The 26,238-nt window shown below is 38.8% G+C and overlaps 1 protein-coding gene across 4 annotated transcripts in view; it reads left to right on the forward strand.

Moving 5' to 3' along the window:
- LOC132910476 (plexin-A4) overlaps nucleotides 1-26,178 on the forward strand; it is a 441,637-nt gene extending 415,459 nt beyond the window's left edge. For all 4 annotated transcript variants that reach the window (XM_060966206.1, XM_060966207.1, XM_060966208.1 and 1 more), the window contains 9 exons: nucleotides 16,532-17,263; nucleotides 17,476-17,601; nucleotides 17,798-18,259; nucleotides 18,616-20,294; nucleotides 20,406-20,619; nucleotides 20,708-20,891; nucleotides 21,044-21,754; nucleotides 21,864-22,009; nucleotides 22,099-26,178. In XM_060966206.1, coding sequence (XP_060822189.1) covers nucleotides 16,532-17,263; nucleotides 17,476-17,601; nucleotides 17,798-18,259; nucleotides 18,616-20,294; nucleotides 20,406-20,619; nucleotides 20,708-20,891; nucleotides 21,044-21,754; nucleotides 21,864-22,009; nucleotides 22,099-22,272 — 4,428 coding nt within the window. In that variant the 3' untranslated portion in view covers nucleotides 22,273-26,178. The remainder of the gene's footprint in view (nucleotides 1-16,531; nucleotides 17,264-17,475; nucleotides 17,602-17,797; nucleotides 18,260-18,615; nucleotides 20,295-20,405; nucleotides 20,620-20,707; nucleotides 20,892-21,043; nucleotides 21,755-21,863; nucleotides 22,010-22,098) is intronic.
- The last annotated feature ends 60 nt before the right edge of the window (nucleotides 26,179-26,238 follow it).

The raw sequence follows: 26,238 nt of genomic DNA on the forward strand, positions 1-26,238 counted from the left end.
ATCTTCAAGTTGGTTTAAAAAATCAGTATAGTCACGGCAGTCGTGTCTCATTATGATACCAATGGTATTTCAAAATACAACATACATGATGCATACATAAAAGTATTCCATGTAAACGTTCAAACATTTTCACGAACCATTGTATAAGGAACATATCTCATCGTCGTGATGCACGTCCTCTTTATCGCGAAGTGTCAGCGCTGTCATCGGTAACAAGGGGTTGATTTGAATATAAAAGACCGCAGAAGTGCGATTAAGCCGGGTAAAACAATGGCCGAAGTCATTTACCCTCGCCTTTTGCCCGCTCGGAGCAAAGATCCCGACGTTTAATCCGCCATTGAACGCGCGTGTACGATGCCAACTGGTGAAAATCTGGCAGCAAATAATCTGCTCGCGTATGAATACGGGCAGGTGAAGATTTCGAGTGAGGTGGAAGGGATAAAGATGGAAACGGGGCGTAAAAAGGAAAAACCGGACGAGTGAAACAGGCAGAGAAAGTAATATAAATAAAAGGTTAGGCAAGGAGACGAGCGGGCGTAAAGAGAAGAGGTCGGACAAGTTAAAAAAAAGAGAAAGATAAAAAGAGAAAAGGGGGGTAAGAAGTGGAGAGAATTTCCTGCAGCGAATGAAGAAGTCTTGGGCCAGTGCATCGTCGGGGCTTTCAATGAGAAAAGCGGCCACAAAGATGGAGATAGATGCCGCATTGTAAAGAAGGAACCGAGCCAGCTATAAGAAAATAAGCTCGCTGGAAAGAAAAATGAACAGGACAGGAAAAATCACGGGCTATGCTACGGCCGGAGATAATAACGATAAAGGAGAAAAATAAGCAGAAGCAAGAGACGCGAAAGGAAACGAAGAGACAGATGAGAATTAGTGTGTCGCTGCACGTAGCCCGGATGGTTTTCCTTTTCCTCTTCTCCTTTCTGTTTTCTGTATTCTTCCCTGTTTCTACTTTTTTCTTTTTCCTTTTTTTTTTTTTCTTCTTTGAACTCAGTAGGGTGTTTGTAGGTTGCGCGAAATGGAGAGGATTGCAAAGAAGACGGGTGAGAATAAGTAAGAAACCGCGGAGATAAGAAGCGCGAACAGGGGTAGGAGGATTAGAATAAGTAGCAGGGAATATGGGCGAAGTATGTACAGGGCGCTTCGCTAACTCTGTTCCGACGTCCTGTGTAGAATGTGAAATATGATGTAGATTCTTTGCTTTAAATATCGTTGAGTTATCGATTTTCGATTTACCCTTCGAATCTTGCTACTTTGTATTATCGTGAGTATGACCTGGAAATCTTAAGTTATTGGTATACTTATCTACCATTTTCTGGGTCGATATTAATATTTATGTTCTTACGTTACTTTAAAAATAACACTCTAATGTACTGCCAAAATATCTACTAAAATATAGTCGAAGATTAAAAACGAAAAAGAATAGAAAGGATATAGCTACCAAGTGAAAACAGACAGTGTGTAGTTATACACGTTCTTCACCCAACGCGTCCAATATTATCTATCAATCTCTACTACAAAATTAAATTATCATCTTTAATGAATTCGTTAGAGGTCTTCTACGTAATACGTTTCGCATACTAATTTATGATTTTTATCATTAATATTGTTTGGAAATAAATTAAAGCAAATATCAAGTAATAAGTGAAAAAGAAGACAAGAACAAAGAGTTGGTATAATTCATGGGAGCTTGAGGCATTGTTTCTCCCGACTGAATTTACCTTAAGACTAATAAATTGCATTATTGGAAATCCGGAATATAAATAAGGTTACGCTATTACGTCGTTCGATAGGTAATTGCTGACTTCATGCGCGCCACCCGTGAACAGCAATACATTACATGGCGATATTACACCGGAAATACGAGGCTGAGCGATTTGCCTTCCCTTTCGGAGTTCGTTAACTCGGCGATCCTCTTGCTACTTCACGGTATCTCGTGCTTCACTTCGTCAGAGGAAAATTTACTACAACGTAGAACGTTTTTACAAAATCACTTCCTCATGATAGAAACGTTTTACGCTGTTAGTCGTTTAACGTAGTAATTATTCTTACAATTTTCCATCGCTTAAAACGCGCTTTTATTATATTTATCGCAATCAGCGGGCGTTTTAAAAAGCAATTTCTTTCATTGTGAGGTAGAACTGGTTCGTGAATCGTAACGTGTTAGATTGTAAAGTGTTATGCAAATTTATATTTTTGTGAACAATGTTGTAGAATTAAAGAAATGAAAGTAGAGATTTATTTCACGTACTAAATGTTACAATGTGTAGCATATTTTGAACATGCTTGAATACTATATGTATTCTGAGCATTGTTGTAACTCTAAATTTCTTATAAACGCATAGAAATCCACAGTCTAGTAATGAAAACAAAGTTCAAAGTCGAATTGTATAAAAAAGATGAAGAACCATATTCTCAAGCAAGAAAGAAATAATGCAAAGTTTTAACAAAGTAAATAAAGAATATAATAAATTATAATAAAAAATTAATGATAAATTTCCAGAATGATTCGAAACAACTGGGAAATATGGCGCTCTAGATGGAAACATTATCGAAATGGGTGTACTCGTTGGAGACAACCGAACACGACTGAAAAACGAGAAAACTCGACGAGAAAGTCGTTAACGAACCCCTCGACGAAACATTATTGCGCCAGAATAACCGCGAACTTTCCTCCGGCCCGTGTTTATTATAAACGGCGAGTTAGCTCGTTGCGCGCTGCAAGTGTTCAAGGAAAATCGTTATCTTCCAAAAGTTTCTATCGAATTCGCGATTCATCCGCAGTCTGCCGGCAACGTATTTGTGATTCCTTTACCCGGAGCAATTGTAAGATCGTTAGAGACGAAGAAAATCGAAGAAAGCACAGGGAAGCCCCGTGAGAAGGCACGATTTTATGGGAAAAATCCGATTAACCCTCTGCCTTTCGAGTTCGTTCCACCGTTTGATCCCTTTCCTTATGATTCCACGGATCCTAGAGTTCTCCTCGAACGAATTAATTCGCGTAGAAAAATGATTCGTCGTATTAACCCCTCGTCTGGCAAATTTTCCCAGTAGTTTTGATTCATCTTTCTATCGCCGCACACAGAAACTTGCGTTCATACATATGTGCTTTCGTATTTGTTGGAGCTCAATATGGCTTGGAAAAATGAATTTTGTAAATAATAGTATATTTGAAGCGACGATAGAAATAGTTTCAGTAAATTATTTAGCGGAAAACTATACAGAATTTCAAAGTATTTTATAGTTTTATGTAATAAAATATTTAAATAATAATTTGCTAAATTTTTATATCCCGTTCTTTTCGCTTTTTCACGTTTGCATCTCTTCCGATATCTATCTTTTTTTGAAAATTCTATATTCATAAAATGTATGGAATACACAAAACGTAGTAGAATTGTATTGGATACTAAAATCAAATACTTAAAAACTATCTGTATAGTAATAGTATCTATTCAAATAATATCCATTTCGAGTCGTATAGGCCGGAAAAAAACAAGCAGGATTAAAATATAGACAATAAGTACTTTAAATTCAATTTAAAGAAAACAGTAGAACAATAGCACACATTTGTACACGTTCTAGCGAAACTCGAGCAATCTACCAATGCGACAAATTCGCAATATAAACGTAACACAACCCAGATGGCGCCGACTTTCCTGGCGTATATTTGATATCTATATCAAACAATACTTGGTGCAAAATCAATATCTAACACTTGGAACAATTTTTATGTTTCACCACCACCGTCAGATCTATCTCTGTAGAAGATTACTACATTTATCATGATTTATTGTATTTCTAACTTGGGATTCCACACAAGTCTGCAAAAATATCTATAAAGGAAACATTTTATGCTTCAATTTTAATTTAAAATTCGATGCACCTTCTTTGTTTTCATCACGCAATCATGCAATATGCATAATTGTAAAAAGGGGCACGGGGAAAAAAGTGAATTTAAGCGGAAAGAGAAATCTAACGTCGTAAGATCTTACAAATCATTACATCTCGGATGCAACGTTTAATTAGTTTTCACGGAAGGGAGAAAGGCTGCTCCGCGAATTTCCCCGTCTTCCCGCGTTCTTTCGCGATTTTCTTCAATGGCGATTCCATTCGACGGCAATTAATCTCGATTGGACGGCTAGGCTGCGATAAAGGAGAAGCGAGAACTTTTATTCGAGGAAGACCCAGTTGCGAATTCGCGGGGCTGTTATCACGCCGGTGGCAAAGCTTTCGCGAAACTGCGCAAGAAAAGCAAGAGAGTATTATCGTGGCATCCTTCCTCCACCGATAATGCCGTTGGAGTTCGATTTTTGAGAAGTTCCTTAAGCCGAGGAAAGAGCGAACCATCGCTTGGATAGCTAGCTTTTTCCTCTCTTTCTCTCTCTCTCTTTCTCACCCTTCGCAGAAAGGAAAGATGAAAGATTCGTCGAGAAAGAGGATATGAAACTTCCCAAGTTTACTCTCGTGGCAATTTTTTACCGCCCCTCTTTTCGCGATAGCCGAGTAATTTTTATTGTTCCGCTGCATGAAGTTTCGGGAGAAATAAGAAGAAAATAATAATTTTTCTTTAAGATAAGATGCGTACAGATTTTTGTAGTTTAACAATGAGGAAGGAGAGTTTTGTTACATCAAATATAAACTTTGAATATTTGATCCCTTGATGCTGATCAGTGTGAGACAGAAAATTTATATATAGACAATCATACATCGAAGTAGTTATCTTCTCATAACAAACTCCTTTTCTGTTAAAACAAAGAAAATAATAATGTTAAAAAAGGAGATGTACAGTAAAATTTCAATTACTCCTGAACATAGAATTAATAATCGCAAAACCAAAAGTTGTGATATATCCTTATACTTTTTCTTAAAAGATCGTAATCTATGCAGCTAATCGTGTAATTATAGTGCATAACAAAATATTTACGTACGTGAAAGTTATCAAATTATATATACATTGGTATATACTTATGGACGTATGCTCTGACATAGAATTGAGATAAACCACCACTTAGATTTCAGTCGTTTAGAAAAGAATAAAAAAAGGTATAGAATATAAGATAAGGAAAAACGAGAAATCGAATACATCAATCATACTATGAACAATGAGATATCATTAGTAATCCAAACTTCCTTTCAGTTTTAGATCTTCCACAACCCCTTTCGAGTTTCTCCTCGTAACAATTATCACGTCTATTTATTTCCATTATACAGGCCCATTTTTCAAAGGTGAAACCAAGCAATGAATCAACGAAGAAACTTCCAACCTCATCAAGAAACTCCAACTCCTTTCGCAAGAGTTTCCTCGATTCGACCGAGATTAAGCCTTCCTCCGCTCGTTCCGAGGGGTTGTTCGCGTTATTTATGCTCGCGGGCTCGCGAATTACTCGCGCGAGACGCGCATCGAATTAGAGATAAAATTCTTCGAAGATTTCTAGAGACATATTAATACCGCGAGCTGTTGGCCTGCAATAGTTGGGAGCGAGTTTTTCGGTTTTCTCCGGGCGCATTCGAGCAGAAAAATCACGATGAACGAGAATTCCATGGCGACCGTGTCCGAGAATGCGTTTGAAAATTCCACGGGAATACCAACCGCTCGTTTCACTCTCGCGTTACACTGCGTACACTAACGCGCAAAAGTATTCAAACACTTGCTTATCTTTGACAACATGTGTTTTAATTACGAAATTACGAATAAATCGAACTATAACGATTTTATTCTTTGCAGAGATTCTATACAGTAGGATATTCTGACGCAATTAAATTGATTTTTCCAAGCCAAAGTGTAATAATAAGACTGGTATTTATAATTATCAAACTTGCAGAACTATTTTGTTATTTGATGCATTCTTTATACATATACAGATTCTCTAATTTCTGAGTTATTAAATTGTGTGACATGCAAGCTATTTTGATTGTTGCATCTTGTGGAATATTACATATAGTTGCAGTAGACATAGTAGAAATTGTTACAATTTCGTTCAGATTTAGGATATTTTATATGAAGTGATGCTTAGCATCAGAAAATAGACAAAGAAGTAGTTGTCATGTTTTTCTCGTGTAATTCTTTAAATAGTACGATATAGTAAATTATAATATATATGATAAATAGTAAAATATTCTACATAAGATATAAATAATATAAATTAGATTTATAAAGCAGTGACAGCATAGCATATATACTAGGTTCCGCTTATTTATTAATTAGCAATTAATTCGTACATTTTGATAAAATTCACATATATTGTTACCTACAATAAATCAAGCAAAATGTCTGGATACTTATGAATGATAGTGTACGTTTGCGAGGATCGTTTGTATGCATGTGAGTATCGTGTTTAGATGAAAAGGAGAAAGGAAAAACGATTAATCTTTCATCGTTACGGCATTTGCGCGTGTATCTTCTGGTTTAATATCGCTTCTTAACTATTGAAATCGTAAAGCGGCGGGTTCGCTCTCAACCATAAATGAAAATGTCCGTCAGAAAGTTATTGTGGTTTCGTAAACCACAGAATAGGTGAATTCCCGATTTTACGATTACCCACGGTATATGATGAACTGTTATGGCTTGAATATTGAAAATGTTTCGTTCAATTTTGTATGGAACTGCGAGTGCAAGGATTCTAATATGTTACAATCAACTGTTCATAAACGACGTTGTTATTTTATGCGCTAATATCGATCGATCAATGTCGAAACTGAACGTAGGCTAATTGAAACGCGTCAATTTTGATACGATACGCGCGAGACACGAGATATTACGTTACTATTTTTGTCAATAATAATCTTTATTGACATATTAATCTCTATTGACTCGTAAGGGTAAATTTGTTAGTCTGGTCTTGCGTAAGAAAACTTGATGAATTATTCCTTGTCGATACCCATAACTTGAAAAATATCATGTTGCCTCGTTGAGTTCAATCAATTCTACCAAATTTCATAACATAGTTTCTGTAAAAAAATTTTTCGAATATGGTTCAATCGTTGTAAGACCCTAACAAATACAATTTACGATATTTGAGACCCGAACAATTTTCATTCACGACATCAATTACATAATCGAAGAGCAGAAGGCTACAAGTCAAATACTACGACTTCCTGACCTAACGCAAGCAACTGTGTAGAGACTACGTGTTCTTTTCATGCTAATCGATTTGTTTCCAATCGGGAAAAAATTACCGCCACGAAATTCCTCGTAATAAATTTCTTGAGAGTTTTGGAAATTATCGACGCTATAAACGAACTTTCACCTAACGAACCGAGTATGGGCAAGGCAGAGAAACTTCGTTTTCGGTATTGTTCCTCGGTGGGTGATTTAAATTTATGATCGAAGTGTGAGAAAGTTCTTTACGTTAGGATATTCTAAAGAGTATTGGGTTGCAACATGTATTTTGAACCGGGCTGTTAATTAAACTAATAGTACCTTAAATAACAGGCTCGTTAATCGTAAGATCCTATAAATAATAGAAAGTTGGAAAGTAATATAATTTAAAAAATGGATATTGGAAAATATGAAACATCGGACTAATAAATTTGGATATTTTTCTATGGAATTACGTTGTCATATAATGCTGAAATTGTGATTAAAATATCGTTCGATGTTGCAACTACACGGAACATCGTAAATTCGAGATGCGACGGTTTAAATTTCTGATTCATAGAATGAAGCATTAAATTTTGAAACGGGTCGATAACTCGAATATTCTACGTCTGTCCATTATACATATATATCACGAATATACCAACGTTCGCATTTAGGATATGCGCTTTAATCACACTTCTCGAATTAAGCAAACCCCTTCGAAATTCACTGCAGCTGCCCCCATTTTATTCAAATATACGCAGCACGAGCTTCATTTCGTCGTAATTCTGTCCGGTGGCGTGAATCGAGTACCGGTCAGTTTCTATAAATTTTTCACGAAAACGTCGTATTTCGTCGCACGCTCCCGGCAGAATGTAATTTTTGCATAAAATTGACGCGGAGCCCCGAGCGAAGATTGAAGAGCGGCGGCTGTTAATATTCCATGGAAAATACGGGCTTAAAAATGTATACAGCCGTGGTTGCAACGTTGCATTATATTCGAAATTGACCAGTTTCCTTCAGTTCCTCTACTAGTTGTGATTGTCTCCGTTTCACGCTTGAAAATTAGTCCGTACTTGGATTGTAACATGTAAATCAAATTGGTCGAATCTAATTTCTATTCACTTGCGTGAGGTTTCTGTTCCAATAACTGAATTGAGTAACTAATTGAAATATATTGTACTACAATCTATAATTGCATCGCGTATTTTTCAGTTAAGGAAAGTTCCAATAATTATCAACGAAGATTTGTGAGCCTTTTTAATTATGAATTTTCATTATGAAAAGAAATTCATAATTAAAAGTGTTCATTTCCATTGTTAATCTCACATTTACTTTTGAAGTCAATTTTCTAGGAGCAATAAAAATATATTGAATTTCAGAGAATTTTTCTTTTCGTAATAACAAAATTCGCAAAAAACTATTTTGAATTGTTCATTGCCTTTTGTACTTTCGCTTCTCTAAAAAAGAATCGAATCTGGGGTGGAAAGAAACAATGAACTTAAGACGTTTCGAAAAGAAGATGTTGGATCATGGAAGTTTCTAACAAGTTGGTACTTCGATCCTTCTTGCCGCGAAGCAAGGGTGAACTAATTGCCGGAACATCGAGCGTACAACGCGCTTAAGCCGGATTTCGAACGACCATTAATGCGCCTGATCGTGCGAGTAAGTTAAGGTGCGTTCCTACCGTAGCCACGTTGTATGATAAAATATATATTTATGAATATGAATGAGAAATGAAATTTTGATACAGTAATTAAATTCGGGATAATTTAAGTAGATATTACACAAAATCATTATTATAATAAATTCCTGCTGCGAACTTAATATTACGTAATTATTTTACAAATCTAGCATGATCCTGCTTCATTTAACATTCATTCAGGGTATGTTTAATATTCATTTAGAAGATAAATATTCTTATGCGACTATCGATGTATAATGTTCATTAAAATATTCAACAGTTTTAATAACATTTTCATGAACTTCGAATAAAATTTCCCGAGGTAATTATTTTTTGACAAAGTCAAGTTTATAACAAAGAAATATAAATTTGGATCATGCAAGTATCTAATACAGGATTGACAACTATATAACACTCAACAATTTTTAAACTTAATGAAGTAGCCTCCAATGATTTACGAATTCAGATCAAATACATCCGAAATCTATCCAATTTCAACTGAAATATTCGAACCTCGAATATATCCACGAAATTTACCTACAAAATTTACCTAGCAGAAATACCAATGAAAATGCAGCCTTATATAGGACGCAGGAACACGGTCGGGCTCGAAATCGATTCAGGAATGCCGAGGCTCGATTCGTTTTTTCGTCCGTGTTGAACACCGATATTGTCGTAGTGCTCACGCTTTCAGGGTACAGGGTAGAAAATACTTGCGAACAAAGAGACGAGAACCCGAGAAGAGAAAGAGAGAGAGAGAGAGAGACAGTGGGAGAGGAAGGTGAAGGAAAACGAAAAAAGGAGAGAGAACGACGGAGCCGAGTAATTAAGACGTCCACCGAGTTCTTGGTAGCTTTGTATCGAACACGTTATTAGTTTCTTTGTGTCTGGTGATCGGAAGGATCTCGTGAGAATAAAAAGGCGGATGGTGTTCCTTTATTTCTTTCCTTGAGCCTTCATTTTTCTTCTCTCTTTTTTTTTTCAATTTCTTTTTGTTTCCTTCAACTCGGTTCCTTTTATTGATTCCTCCGGTTTGTTCTTTGTAGTCGCGTGATTATTAAGTTGAGCTGCGTTCCACGGTTCCGCACGCTCGATAGGAGATTGGACGCTGTTTAATCGCGATGTCGAAGGTTACGAAAAAAAGGGGACAGAGAAGTAATGGTCGCCTTAAATAGAAAGAAAGGCCTGATACAATCTATTGGACAGATTGATAAATTTGCAATAACCTTTAACCTAACCTGGTTCTTTGTTCTTTTCACCGTTCGTTCTCTTGTTTATTTTGTCTGCGACTGATGGTAATTGTTCCTTTGTAATCGACTGGTCTTGTCAGTTTCATTCTGATATCTGTATTCTGTCGATAACTACGATCACGCGATTCTTTTTATTATAAGCGTTTGGCGGTATATTTTTAAGGCGTTATTATACTTTGTAAATAACTGTCATAACCACTCAAACTATAATACAGGTGTTGTTCTTTGAAAGAACGCGCATGGGAATAAAGAATAATAATTATATTTAAGCAAATTGCGTATAAGAAACTAATTTAGTCTTAATAAATGTTTGGAAACTCTGTTCATATAAGATACCCAAAAAGTGCTTAGATCCATTGCCTTCTGTACCGTTTTATCAGATCATCTACCATGAACAAGTTTGCGTTAAACTAGGTAGAAAAACGTGTTTTCGTGTTTTAAAAGAAAAAGACGAGCTCGTTAATTGACCAGCAAAGAAGAAGCGAGAGCGGCGTGTAGTAGTTGTTCGGTGTAATCGCGTTGGCAAATCGCCGTAGAAAACTCACGAGGTTTCTTATTTCATTACCATTCGCGAAAGATGGAAGATACGCGGGTAATTGAGGGCTGCCGATCCGACAGATTCCGCGGACTTCGTGCGCGGTGATAATTATATTTATTATATTTAACAAGCCGCGGAGATTAATCTTTTATTCTCCGCACGATGGAGTAATCATGGGAAAGTGGGATAACCCGGATAACCGAAGCTTTTCCAACGCTCCATTTGCCTCTTTGTCGGCGGTTCTCAGATCGTTCTCGACGAAAGGATGAAAGGGAAAGAGGAGCTTAACGGGTTCACGGGGGCAACGAACAACGGCAATTAAAATGTCCGGCTGTTTTCACGGTAGTCTCATAATTGGAACGATTTTTATGCGAACAAAAGAGACGCTCGAACAGCCGCGAACATCGAAAACGCCTCCGCGTTGATTATATTCTTACGCCTTCTTCGAACGTCCGCCTCCCGTTTCGATGTGACTTGACCCTGTTGGCTTTTGGTGACCCGTGAACTTCAGAAGTTGCTGCCCGCCTCCATGAAGTCGAAGTCTACATCTTACCTTCAAGGTAGAGACTTCAAGAGGTATAGCTTGATGAGCAATCTTCGCAAACAATAAGAGGGAGAAATGGATGGAACAAAGGTAAATGCAAAGAATGTGCATTCGAAGTTTGGAAGGACTCGTGACGAAGTAATCCTTACGCTGAACTATGTATTAGTTTGTTATATGGCAGTTGCCAAAGAAGAATTTTCTCAACAAAGGAATAATAGACTGAAATAACAAAAATGAGTAATAAGAAGTAGCGAAAACCTTAAGGAAGCTTTAGAAGAGCACCCATATTCAAATTTATTACGAATCTTTGAAAGAAGGGATTCGTCGTCTATTCTTTTCTTCGCTAACTTTCTCATACTTTCATCTAAAATATCTTCATTGTGAAAGTGCAGCTTGCACTTCCTATCAGAAAGCCTTTCATCAATCCTTATTCCCACGGGTTCTTGTCCAAGTATCGATTTCTTTTTACGGCTGAACAGATTTCACGCAAATTTCAAAGTCAACCAATTTTCCTCGAAATAATCGCGCCAGATACACACACCTTGGCGATGTTACATACTGAGTTATTACGTGAGGCGTGATTTATCTTGTGGGGATGACTGTGTGTAGACAAAGCTGATGCAAATCCTTGGTGCTGATGCCTGACACTCTTGTGACACACTTGATAGACGTAACATCACCGTCAAAGTTGGGATATGTGTAATTCCATAGCCTTAGTCCTTCTAATATATCTCATGCATTCTATTAAACGCTAGAGCGACAAGAATTTACATTTACAAGCTTTAAGCTAAACTCCAAATGGACCACACTGCAAAAACGTAAGTGAAATTCTTGCTGAATTGGTGCTCTTTATAACGTTTGATAATTAGAATGGAATATTTTAATATAATATAGTTGAAGATTGTTAGATCTAGAGATAAAATTTTTTTCGAAGTAGATCTCCTCGATGATTATGACAGACGATATTTTTGAAGAAGTGCACATGTCGAATTCAGATATGAAATAAAAAGGGCAGTTCTGATAATATACGACCAGTCGATAACGTATTAACGATAACTATCGATTAATCGACGATATGCTGTAATAAGCAGGTTTAACAATGAAAAAAATTAAATTTTAGAATTCCTCCTCTCCGTAAAACGAAGGATACGACTCGTCATTTTGATTGGCCGTGATCTCCAAATATTTATACTAATTTTACAAGAAACCGAATAAGATCACTGAAACTCTACAAAACTGTAGTACGCAAACTGTTCCACGAAATTCCATCAATCTCCATTTAATTTCTCCATTTAAAAACATCGCTATACACAAACATTTTAGAATAAAGAAGATTCTCAACAATAAAAGGGCGTGCACGCGCATCATCCAAGATTGGAATCGCCGCATCGCTGAGATGATTTCACTAGTGGAGCATAAAAATCACATGGCCGGCGTTTTAGCTGGCAACCAGACATGCAATTAACATCATGGGGCTGTGCGGTAGCTCGATAATTATTGTTATTATTTCTGCACGCTTACAGCGGGCAGAGATTGCAACATAGTCGCACAGAAACGGTTGTCCTGGCCGGGTCGATTCGTTTATTCGGGGCAGAGGTCACGTGCCGGCCGTTCCCCGAGGACGAGAACTTCCTTCTACGAACGTTCCCCTTTCCCTCTTTACCTTCTCTTTTACCTCCGTCTCTATTTGCTTCTTCCTAGCTTGTGGCCGCGGTCTTGAACTTTGTCTCCTTTCTATCGTGCGGTTCATCGCGGCCGATGCATGTGAATCGTGCAATTAAACGGTTGGAAAATAAAGGGTTAAGGCTTGCCCGTTAGGCTTCCATGCTCGCGGCGATAACTAGGCGCGCCGTGGCCTATCGTGGGTGGGAAGAGACGTCGAGGACAGTGATTGAAGGATATGAAACGTATAATGCACTTGCCTGGTAGTCCTGACTGGCCATGGATCGAAGATCAAGCGAATCTTGTATCTTTTTTCGTTTTCTCCAGAGGTCGACGTTTTTACGTTGGTTTTCACGGTATCGCGACGTTCAACGGGTGGTCGACGTCGTTCGTTAACCTCTTAACATCCACGCTTCTTTTTCCTTCATGCTTTCCTCGGTGATATCGATGATCGAGCGAGTTTTTTCATGCATAGTATCTGGAAATCAAAAGTTTAAAGGCTTTAATGTATCAAGCATATTTGACTTTTAACATTAGGTCTACAGTGGTTACAAATGTATTATATTTATTATAACATTTACGTATTCATTAATTAGCTCTTTATTTTGTGCATTTCTATGTATTAGCATTCTGTATACTCTTGCATCTTTTAGTTCTCTACAAACACATAAACGTCCATACCTTAACGACTATAATTAGTATAGTATAATAAAAACTGATACATTATATATATAATATGATCCGCTTTTTATCACCACTAATTTTACGAAAAGCTTTTTCGTGGTTTTATTAAATTACTAAAGTAGATAAAATCTAAAATTTCCAAGTTAAATAACATCGTTGGTATAGGCTGTCAGATTGCTGTAATTAAATATTGTGGTGTAATTAGATAGTTGCGAATCAAATTTCGGAAGATTAAAAAAGAGCGGAATTAAAGCCGAGTTAGTTGGAAAAACGTTGTTCCAAAGGGCCGCGCTTGACGTGATACCCGTTAATTTCACCTTCCGGATTTGTCCTCCTTTTCAACGCTGACGGCAACGTGTCTCAGGATTGTATAACGCGATAAAAAGTGGTCGGCAAAAAGTCGTCTACACGGTATAATTAACAAGCAGAATATTTGTCTTAACGTGCTTACCTGGTAAAATAAAGTTACCTCTGTTACTGAACTCTTTAGCATTTATATTAAAAGTATAATTTTAAATTTATATTAAAACATATAAAGATAAAAAGAACACAAGGGAACGAGAGAAATTTGTTCTTCAAAAATTACAGAAGATTGGAGTACTCTTTTGCTATCTTGGGGAAAGACGAACGTACAGATAAGAGCCGTTTCAATTCAACTATACATTTAAAATTTTAAGCAACTATTCATACTGTATATATACTAATCTTTTACCAAGTATATTTACAATAAACATCTTATAATTTTTATGATATTTGCTGATTCAAAGTCTACCGCGTATTCTCCTTTTCTTCATTTGTATAATAAATATAAAAGCAAGGCGAATTTATGTTACGAATATATTCATAAAAATTTTTGCTATGACAATTGTTCGAATATTTTCATAAATCGCTGTATACTAATTAGTAAGCGAAAATAATAAGCACAGTGCAAGTTTATTACGTTCAATGAAGCTGTTTGCAGTTCCGATTTTGTTGAACCGTCGCTTTGAAGCGACATTAGCCTAAGCGGTGTGTGTGTTTAAAATAGAATGAAGCACGGCCGAGAAGAAAGAAGAAAACGCGTACATAGAAAATCGAGTGAGAGAGCATACTTGAGGGAGAAAGCATTCAAAGCGTAAAGACGTAACTAGAGATAACATATTTCAAGCATCGCCGTGAAAGAGAAAGAGCCGTGGGACGTTCGCGAAAGATCGGCTATTTTCTATGCGTTAAAAAAGAACCGATCGTGAGAGAGTTTCCCTCTTTAATCGTTTCGATTATGTAATCGAATCTCCATGGAAGAGATTCGACGAACGTGAAGGAATTTTTGATTTCTACCTGTCGTCTAATAATTTCAAATAGAGTTCCGTTGGATGCAGAAACCGTGTAATTATAAACAAGCACGTATTAATCCGTCAATAATTAGAGGAAGAGGAAAACGCGTAAAGCGTTCCTTTATTTTCGTAAAACATTGACACATTTTATGCAATTGATGAAACGGAGCGATGCAACCAATTCTTTTTATTAAAATTGATCCTATTAAATTATAAGTAAAGATTAGAAAGTGTATATGATTGAAACATTTAGTGGATTAAATAGATCTCAGAAGAAAAAGTGGCTTTAATATGTTCGTTATTACTGACGCGTATTGCGTTGTCTCTTAATTATTATCTAAAGCTTAAATGAGTTGGCTCCCGGTAATAATTATTGCTACAATGCCCTACATTTTGTTTTTATAGTTTTAATAAAAAGATTTAGAAGTAGGTAACAAAATAGGAAGCAATGAAATTAGAAAGTGATAAAAGCTTATGGATTTTTAAAAACAATTAACTGTTAACGAAAGCATCAAATTCTAATAGTCAGTAATTTAATATATTCATATTTCTAAAACCATCTAAATACATATTATATGAAAAACATAATTTCTATTTTTCAAGATTTTCCTGCAGAAAAATTTGATTACGTAATAAATTATAATGTTTAACGACGATATCCGTAGAATCTCTTTAAAAACGGTACTCAGACCAGTTTATCATCATCAGACGATTACTGTTATTCATAGCTCGATCCCGGGACGGTCTTGCTTTTTTATTAGACAAGCGGGTGTAATTCTAGCAAGTAGACGTTCCGTCATCCTCGTGGTCGCCTCAACGACGAGCGAAATCTAGTCGTCCCCGAGATTTAATTTGCGACCTCTTAGTCGCGACTCTGAACGAGCCTCGCCTCTACAACCTGCACAGAGACGAAATTCACGAGAAAATTTCCCGACGAATGATAAAACGTAAATTTCACAAAGTAAAATTTTAACATCCTGGTGTTATACGTTTTCAAATTAATCGTTTGTTCCTGACGAAATAACGGATTGAAACGTTCAACTGCGGAATAAAGGTGGACTAAAAGAAGGGACTGGGAAAATGGAAACACGCATTTGGACGACACGCGTTGATAAGCGATTAATATTTAACAAAAATGGAAATGAGATGCGTTTGTTTTCATGAAACTGTAAATGTGGAAGCGTAAATATTTCATTAATCGCGTCGGGTGCATCAGTCAGTCTGTATCATCGTTTCGATGAATAAACCATATTGAATTAGTAGTATGAAAGAAACGGTTGAAGAGAAGGGGTTGAATTAGCCAGCCAGGACCCCTCTATCCTTCATTTAGTTTATCGAATTCGTTGCCCAGCAATTAAATCGCACAGGATCGATTTAACGAGTTACCCGCAGGCTGTAGTCCGAATTTATAGCTTGAAGATCCTCCCTTATCCACTTTTTTCTTGAACGTTAGCCTAAGGTTATGTATGTAGCGAGATACAAATGATATATTATGGTGCTTGTCGATAAGTGAAAAGGAACAGGAATCCTTGACGCAGTAATTGATTTTACATCGCGATTAGGAATTTTTCATCGAGTATCTGGAGCGAAATGCGGCCTTTAAACTTTTACAATCACCGTTATCGATCAGTTCGATATTCCCTGGGAAGGGATAAAAAGCGCAAGGTTGGGGAGCTTGTTGAGTTTCGAGCATACTCGCTGCGAGGTCGATCTCGAGCACAAGCGTTACGCAATCGAAAACATGGACTAATCGTGATATTACGTGTTTCTTGTTACAGGTGGTAGTGGAGAGCTCGACCCTGGCCCTGGAGTACGGCGACCTGGAGATCGATCCAGATTGCCCGGTGAACCCAGACTTGTTGTTCGATTCGCAGCTGATGCACCTGTACGTGATGACGAACAAAACGGTGTCCAAGGTCAAAGTGCAAGAATGCTCGGTGTACAAGACCTGTCTGGACTGTCTCGGTGCCAAGGACCCGTACTGCGGCTGGTGTTCACTGGAGAACAAATGTAATCTGCGCAGCGACTGTCAGGATGCTGCCAAAGATCCGCTCTACTGGATCTCGTATAAAAGTGGCAGATGCACGACCATCACAACTGTCACACCGGACCAATTGCAACGCACAACCGCTAGAACCCTGGAGTTGGTTATTGAAAATCTGCCAACCCTCTCTGGTCAATTCCTTTGCGCGTTCTCTACTTTGGACAAAACCTTGATCACGAATGCCTCGAGAAAGTCGTTTGGAGTGAACTGCACCACACCCAGAACCGATCTATTGCCATCTATTCCGCAAGGGCAACATCATTTCACGGCGAAGCTTTCAGTCAGGATGACGAATGGGCCTGACCTCGTGGATACCAATTTCACGTTCTTCGATTGCAACACGTACAGCTCGTGCACCAAATGCGTATCATCGAGCTTCCCCTGTGACTGGTGCGTCGACGGACACAGGTGCACCCATGACACAGCTGAGAACTGTCGGAACGATATATTGGTCACCGGAGTTAGTGTAAGTGGAGATCCTGTCTAATCGTTGAATGATGGTTATGGGTTATCTGGGATCAAACGATTTAAACGAATAAATTCAGAAACTTGTTAGAGTCTTTATAATAGAGCTCGCTTATATTCAAAGAATCAAGTTTTCTTCAAAATTGAATCACACAATTTTATTAATTCGTTTCGTTAAATAATCACTAAAATCAACGAATTCTATATCTACAGAGAACGGGTCCCAGTTATAGAAGCGGTCCAGCGTTCTGTCCGACGTTGAACGCGACCGATTCCCAGGAGATCCTGGTGTCTTCCGGCGTGAAGAAGGTGATACGAGTAAAAGTGCACATCATCGGGGTAAGTAATGCCATGGTTCATCTTTCTCGAATGTAGAATCCCGTCTAATGCTGTTACATTAATTCCCCGGACGTTTTCACGTGTCGTTAGCGGACCTTTCATAACAGACAGAGAGAAAGAGGGAATCGCTGTGTGTCGGGACTGGTTTCCGTCTAGGATGATTGACGCGCTAACCTATGCGAAACATCTTTTCCAGCAATTCATCGTGCAGACCCGGTTCGTCTGTCAGTTCAACATAGAGGGCCGTGTGACGATCGTGAACGCTCGGCTGCTCGCGGACACAATTTATTGCGAGGAGACCGAGTTTTCGTACACATCTCGGGCGCCCAACATCACCGTGCCATTTGCGGTGATCTGGGGTGGCTCGAAACCTTTGGATAATCCACACAACATCCATTTGGTAATATACCGGTGCCGCGACATGGCCGACAACTGCGGAATGTGCCTGACCCTGGCGCCCAAGTACGACTGCGGATGGTGTCAGAGCACAGACAGATGCGAAGTGAAGGACAACTGCGAACGCAACACCGGCATGTGGCTAAACAGTAACCAAACCTGCCCAAATCCCGAAATACATTCGTTCGAGCCGGTTATGGGACCTTGGGAAGGTAATACGAACGTGACGATACGTGGCATCAACTTGGGCCAGACATTCATGGTAAGGAGAAATATCTTGATGCATATGGGAGATTTCTGTATAATATCGTCATATGTGACTTTTTCGAGAGTAAATAAAAACCAAATTTTGTATCTATAATAATTTCGTAATACTCAAAAAACACTAAGTATAATACATAGGATATAGCATGGAATATACAACCTCGCTTAAAAGACTTAGTACTTGTACATTAATATTATAAGAATACCAAGCGAACAAAAACGAAAAGCTCTTATAGATTTGATAGGTTCGATCAGTTTCGAATATATATAATTAAGGTATAAGGATTTGTTTTGCAATAAAAGTATCTTATGCTTAATTTTAGTATAAAAAGTATAACAATCGATTTATTTCAGGACATCTACCGAGGCGTGATGGTTGGTGGATTACCATGCGAGCCATACAGGGAACTCTATATACGCACAAAGCAAATAGTCTGTCGAGTGGATGGCCCAGGTACAGAAGAAGGCAAACGTGGACCAGTAATCGTCAGGATCGAAGATTTCAGGGGTCAATCCGAATTCAACTTCGAGTTCGTGGATCCTCAGATTCTCTCCATATCACCAAAATACGGACCTATGAGCGGTGGCACCACCGTAAGGATCACCGGGAAATATATGAACGCTGGCAGTACTATCAAAGCCTTTATCGATGAGTTACCGTGCTCTATAATCAGTGCAGAGACGATTGAAGCGCTCTGCATGACTAGCGCTAGTGATCATAAGAGGAATGGAACGGTGAAGATGACATTCGATGGTGCATTTCGGATCTATAGCGGAACTTTCGAATATGCTGATGATCCAACGATCGAGAGTGTAGAGAGTGGCGTTGCTGGTCAGATGAAGATTCCGAAAGGTATTCCAGCAGGAGGAATAAAGATCTCTGTAACAGGCAAGAACCTAGGATACATTCAGAGTCCGCAGATGTACGTGTACTACGACGAGAAGATGTTCGTATCGCAATGCGAAGTGCACAGTCAAGAAAGCATGATCTGTAAATCACCTACCATCGAAGTACCAGACAACGTTGTTCTAGACGCAGAAAAACCATTAATGTTGGAATACGGCTTTCGCATGGACAACGTGACAGGCGTGCAGAACTTGTCGCAACACGGATTCAACCATTTTCTCCTCTATCCGAATCCTATATACGAGGTGTTCGACGAGGAGATTAAGTATTACAAGAGCGACTATTTGACCATCAATGGCCAACATCTAGACCGCGCTTGCCAGGAGTCGGACGTGACAGTACAAATAGGAAACGCGTTCTGTAACGTTACTTCGCTCTCTAGGCAACAACTCACTTGCAGACCACCTCTGACACAACCACCAGCCATCGATTCCGATGGTTTACCAAATAAGCAAGAACTGCCTGAGGTGATTGTGATCGTAGGTGGCACACTCCGTTACAATATAGGAAAACTGAGCTACGCACTGCCAGCTGGTCTTAATGGACCACTATCGAAACCAGCTCTGATCGGAGTGATCGCCGCCATTGTGATCTTAGTATTTGTGTTTATTGCCTTCCTTATTGCATATCGACGCAAATCTACAGAAAGCAATCGGGTACTGAAAAATATGCAGGAACAAATGGATATTCTAGAACTTCGTGTCGCGGCTGAATGCAAAGAAGCTTTCGCTGAGTTGCAAACAGAGATGACAGATCTCACAGGCGATTTGACCAGTGGAGGTATACCTTTCCTGGATTATAGAACATACGCTATGATGATACTATTCCCAAGCGACGACAATAGCCCGGTGCTGCAATGGGATCGACCGGAATTGGCACGCAAAGAGAAAGGACTACGCCTATTTGGACAATTGATAATGAATAAAACATTCTTGCTCCTCTTCGTAAGGACTCTCGAGAGCAATCGATACTTCTCGATGAGGGATAGAGTGAACGTGGCTAGTCTTATTATGGTTACGCTTCAGAGTAAGATGGAATATTGTACAGATATTCTGAAGACCCTCCTAGCGGAACTGATTGAGAAGTGTACGGAAGGAAAGAGTCATCCGAAACTGTTCCTTAGACGGTAAGTTTAGTATCCTCTTGGAAAAATATTTTGATACTTTATCATTGTTTAATATTTGTCACGATTATAGAATAATTATAGAGTGATAATGCTACTTCGTTTATGTTTCAGAACGGAAAGCGTCGCTGAAAAGATGTTGTCAGCTTGGTTCACTTTCCTCCTGTACAAGTTTATGCGAGAATGTGCTGGAGAACCATTGTATGTACTATTTCGTGCAGTAAAACAACAAGTCGATAAGGGTCCCGTCGATGCAATTACATCTGAAGCACGATATTCGTTATCGGAAGAGAAGCTGATCAGACAGTCCATTGACTTCAAACCAATGGTAAAATTATTGATTTCAATAAATCTTCATAATTTCTTTTTCCTATCGCGACTTTCTCTTTAATATAATTTTTAAATTGATTTTTTAGACGGTCTACGTGTCTATATCTCAACAAACGGTCTTCGTCGGCGGTATGGATCCAAACACAGAAAATGTTCCAGTCAAAGTTCTCGACTGTGATACGATATCTCAAGTGAAGGAGAAGGCGTTGGATACAATCTACAGAGCCACGCCTTACAGCCAAAGACCAAGGAAGGATGATCTTGATCTTGGTAAGATTCGAAACTTTTAAATTTAACATTATGTACGTTGTCATAAGTATTAAGACATTAACGTAACTTAAGTTAGAATTTTCGAATAAATATAACCAGTAGGTGATCTAACACTTGCTAACAGACAATGTAATACGTAATTTCTGCAACAGAATGGCGAACTGGAGCGTCCGGTAGATTGATCCTCTATGATGAAGATTCTACGACAAAAACGGAAGGCGAGTGGAAAAAACGAAATACGCTGAATCATTACAGGGTACCAGACGGAGCATCGCTCAACTTAGTCTCCAAACAATCGTCAATCTATAATCTATCGATCCTCTCCGAGAAGACGGACAAATCGCACAAATACGAAACCCTGAATCTTAGTAAATTCAGTTCAGCCAGTCCACCGCTCTCCCGTGCCACATCGCCGTTAAATCAGAATCACGACGGTGGTTTGAAATGTTGGCATCTTGTCAAGCACCATGACTCCGATGCACGAAAGGAGGGAGACCGTGGAAACAAAATGGTGTCAGAAATCTACCTAACGAGGCTACTCGCCACGAAGGGTACACTTCAAAAATTCGTTGATGACCTGTTTGAAACAATCTTTAGCACTGCCCATCGAGGATCAGCTCTTCCCCTCGCGATCAAATACATGTTTGACTTTATGGACGACCAAGCACTGCAGCACGGCATATCCGATCCTGAAGTCGTTCACACATGGAAGAGCAATTCGCTCCCACTCAGGTTTTGGGTGAATCTGATTAAGAATCCAAATTTCATCTTCGATATACACAAATCGAACATCGTGGATTCGTGTCTGTCCGTCGTCGCGCAAACGTTCATGGACAGCTGTTCCACTTCAGATCATAGATTAGGTATGTATTACCTGTTTGACAGTTTAACTTCTATGGATTTTTTTTTTTTTTTTTCTTGAATTTTGAACATGTTAATATGATTATCTTCATTTTTTAATTTTATTTATAGGCAAGGACTCGCCGAGTTCTAAACTACTTTATGCAAAGGACATTCCAGTGTACAAAGAGTGGGTAGAACGTTATTATGCAGATATCAAAGTGATGCCAGCCATATCCGATCAAGACATGAACGCCATGCTTGCCGAAGAGTCTAGGGTATGTATCCTTTTTCTTTTTCGCGATTCTAATAGAATTATAGTTATTGCCAATTCTTATTTTCTCATTTACTCTTTTCCTTGTTATAGTTGCATACGACGGAGTTCAACACGAATTGTGCCCTGTACGAATTATACACGTACGCGGGTAAATACAACGAACAACTGATAGTTACTTTGGAGGAGGACGAGTTTTCACAGAAGCAAAGATTGGCATACAAACTCGAACAGGTACACAATATAATGGCGGCGGATAACCCCTGATGTACCATGAACTCTATGAAGCATATGACAAAGCCCGCCCGCCAAGAGCTACCCTGCTGAATACTCTACCGCAGTTAGCTACTCTTAATGAAGCACCAAGAGGACTGGCCTATGTTGTAATCGATCGTCTCAGGTTTCCGTGCAAGCCAGTTATCTCAGCTTAGTACGCGAATTATTAATACAAGAAGAAATTGCACAACGGACCGCTAAACTGTTCGAACGGGAGAAATATAAAACGTCTACGAGGACTGAAGTGTTTTTGTGACAAAGTCTTCTGAATTTGGTCGCTGGTTGGCAGGTGTGGCAATAATCACAACGGCGCATTGTCACGCATAATTGTACATAAAATACCAAAATCACGATTAATTGTAATAGAATTATCGATGTCCAACCACACCACCCGGCGTCCACGCAACTACATACGAAATGAAAACTGATAAATTTTTCGCGTGCTATGAAATCGTCGTGACGACGATTCACACGCCGCGACTGCCGGCGGATAGGGTTTTAAAACGAACGAAAAAAATAATAGAACATTAGTGTTATAAGTGAGTGAACGAATCAGCCGATCAAACCGATAACTTGTAAATGTGTTTAAAACGGTCGATATTTGCCGCCGCTATCGGAGATCGGCGATTTTTAACGAAGAAACATTTCCATCCACCGCTACTAGCTGAAATTTTTTTGAATTACGAACTGACGAATTTTAATAAATAAGATAATTAACGATTAACGATGATTAATTAAACAATATGGGTATATTATATATACATGGATGGTATGTCGTATGTATATGTGTACATATATACACTTTATACCGGCGCAAAAGTATGTGTGTATGTATATGCAGTATCCGAAGAACGAGCGCGCGTACAGTATAGGCGCCAATACCGAGATATTTCTCTCGCGGCGATTACTCGTTGCACGAGAAGAGAAAGAATGAGCAAGAAGAAAAGGAAAATGAAGAAACAGAGGCGTCGCGATAGCAATTTTCGTCCAAAATTTGTAAACGTGAGCTTCGACCGTCATTGATTGAGCAGGATGCTATACTGTACGTACGCCATGCATTACGCGTATTATTTATACTTACATGCATCCAAAACGAAAAAAAAAGGAAAGAGTCATCCGCGAAATCGGAGACAGACTGTGTATTAGTTGATAGGTATTAATCTATGGACTATGGCCGCGCGCGAGGCCAGCTCGATGTGACGGTTGTGTTGAGTGTGCGTGCTTCCCCTCCTTGGTCTCCAGCTCATTGTTCCATTTTATCATTAATCGTTCGTTCTCATCGTCGTGCATCCATCACCTGATGTTCACCTGATCATTGTCGCGCAATTCATGTTCATCAGAAAAAAAATCCCTCATTGTCCTCGTGTCATCAATTACCTCTCTTTGTATTACATGTAGTAAAGATGTCCACTATCGGCGCCTCTTCTACTCTTTCTCATCATTCCTAAGAAATCACATTGTGCCACTCTCTCTTCTCCCTTGTAATGCTTCAACGCCTCCGTCGTCATGTTGTTGTCACTCTTAATTATTGTAATATATGAATAACGATCACTGTTGAGTATTGTCTGATTGTAATACATTGATATTGAATTGATATGAATTGATAATCATTAATTAAAGCGTAACATTAAACTTTGTGGATGTAGCCATATTGGTATGGGTGAAAGTTTAAAACAATTGATGCAGATGAGAATGGTCGGGAGCCGTTCGCGATAGACAGCGCTCGAAAAACCTCTTTGTTCTAGGAGTATTTTACCTGTACGCCATTTTCAAACGAGTCGAATCGTATAAATCGTTCGTTTTAATCTATATACATATGTATAGAGAGAGAGAGGGATCAAACCTGGTATCATCGTTTTCGAAAACCCTTCGCTAGGAATCTTCATAATCTTCGCTATATCATTTCTTCCAAGTTAATCGTACTATTAACGAACCACTTTTACAAACGCACATCGAAACCCAATGAGGTGTTTCGTCACGTGATAAGACTTCTCGATTCCGCGTAGGTTAGTTTCGATAAAATATCGAGACTATCGTAAAAGAATTCATATCGCCGAAGGTGTTCGAATCGGAGCAACCTTCGTGAGTTCTGTCAACGCGAGCGGCTGGTAGCAAATGAGTGTTGTTTGTGTATGCGTGAGAGTGTCCCGTGCGTCAATTCAATGTGCAGTTGTCAGTGGAGAAAGTATTTATTGCTCAAAAAACATCGGAAGAACGTGTGTGGGAAGGAAAGGCAGCAGGAAAAAATGCGGAGTTGGTAGGCTACGGGAAAGGAACGGGGGAGGGGGAATGGATGGGTGCGTAAATTAAAAAGCGGCGAACGTACGTGAGACATAAAGAAGAAAAAATGGATCACAGACAGGGTACTCCGCCAAGTCGAGGAACACGAGAAGAAAACCGAGAAGATACTCACGTTGTTCAGTCGCTGTATCACTTACAAATGACAAAAATAAATAAATAAATGAAAAAATTAACAAAAAAAGACAGACTCGCAGCGCCCTCCCCCGCGCACGCCGACTTCAAATGGTACTAATAAACCCAAAGTGCCTCTGGTAGATTTTTGGGCATAAGCTTGAGTAATAAAGACTACATAGCGTTTACTATAAAAGCACGACTACGACGCGATCGCTGATTGTAATAAAACGATGATAATAATAATTTAAACAAAAGGAAAAGGGGAGGAGATCGAAAAGAAAAAAAAGGGAAAGTGAGACAAACGAGTAGGAAGGAGACAGCGAGAGAAGAGAGAGCAAGAAAGACAAATAGAAAGTGAGGGACAGGAGCGCGTGTAACGAACATGTAAGTACACGTGCTTACTTATTGAAATACAAAAGAAATAATAACAAAAAATAAAAACAACCCGAAAGGGCGAAGTGCGAGCGTACCGGGTGTACGCGGTGCGTACGCTAATTACACGTTTAGATAGGTATACATATAGTCGGTAGCCTAGTCTCTATATCAGTGTCTGCCCTGAGTGTCTTTCCCATGGTGTATCCCTATAAAGTGCGTGTACCTTGAACTCCTGGTAAGCAGACGTGCAATTTCCTTGAAACGTTCAATCAACCTCCCTCTTTGCTCAGTCATCATCAGCCTTTGAAACGAAGGAGAACCCGCCTCTCCCTTCTACCAACGTCCTCCTGCGCCAACTTTATCACCCCTTCCACCACCAATATCATCGTTATTATCATCAAATTCCCCTCCCTTCGTAACGCGTTTAACTGTGCTCACACATCACGCGTCCTTCGCCACACTACCGATCGGCACGTTTTGCTAAGTAAATATTATTATTGTATCGATGGTTCCTCATTAATTATGGAATGTACGATCCCAATTTGTAAAATTCGAACTAAGTAAGGAGATGTGTATCGCCGTATCGTTCGTGCGTGGCTTGCTGCCCCGGCAGTCTACTACCGTGTATGCTGAATCGTATTTGGAGAGAGAACGTACGCCTCGAATCGAATGTCTTTGTCGAAGGATGACCGTGTACGTATGAGCATATATTTAAGTCTTCTTGTTTGCTTTGTCTCTGCTCGAGGAGGTAAGATTAATCTTACGTCAAAAAAATGGTCTCCATAAAAAGAGGGAGCGAGACCATTGGTACAGAGTGAGATGACAGATAAGAAAGACTGAGAATGACAGATCATTCGAATGAAAGATTTGCATGAATGTTTGTGGACTGTGTAAGACTGAGAGAGGCAGCGGAGGGAGCTTGCCAATCAATCCGGGGTTGCTCCCTCGCCGCTCATTTTTACGTCATAAACATTAATTATGATTATACATACAAAACAAAAAAAAGATATTGCATCCAGCAACACGATTACGTTACGTTTATAATAGTCATGTTCCTTTCCGATCAATAATTATTATTAATAAATCTATATCAACCTTGCTACATTATTTTGTACTTGTTTTTTTAATCTTAATATATTAGATAAATATATATATATATAAATAATG

This window comes from Bombus pascuorum, chromosome 9 (genome assembly GCF_905332965.1).
Source record: "Bombus pascuorum chromosome 9, iyBomPasc1.1, whole genome shotgun sequence".
NCBI classification, from domain to species: Eukaryota; Metazoa; Arthropoda; class Insecta; order Hymenoptera; family Apidae; genus Bombus; species Bombus pascuorum.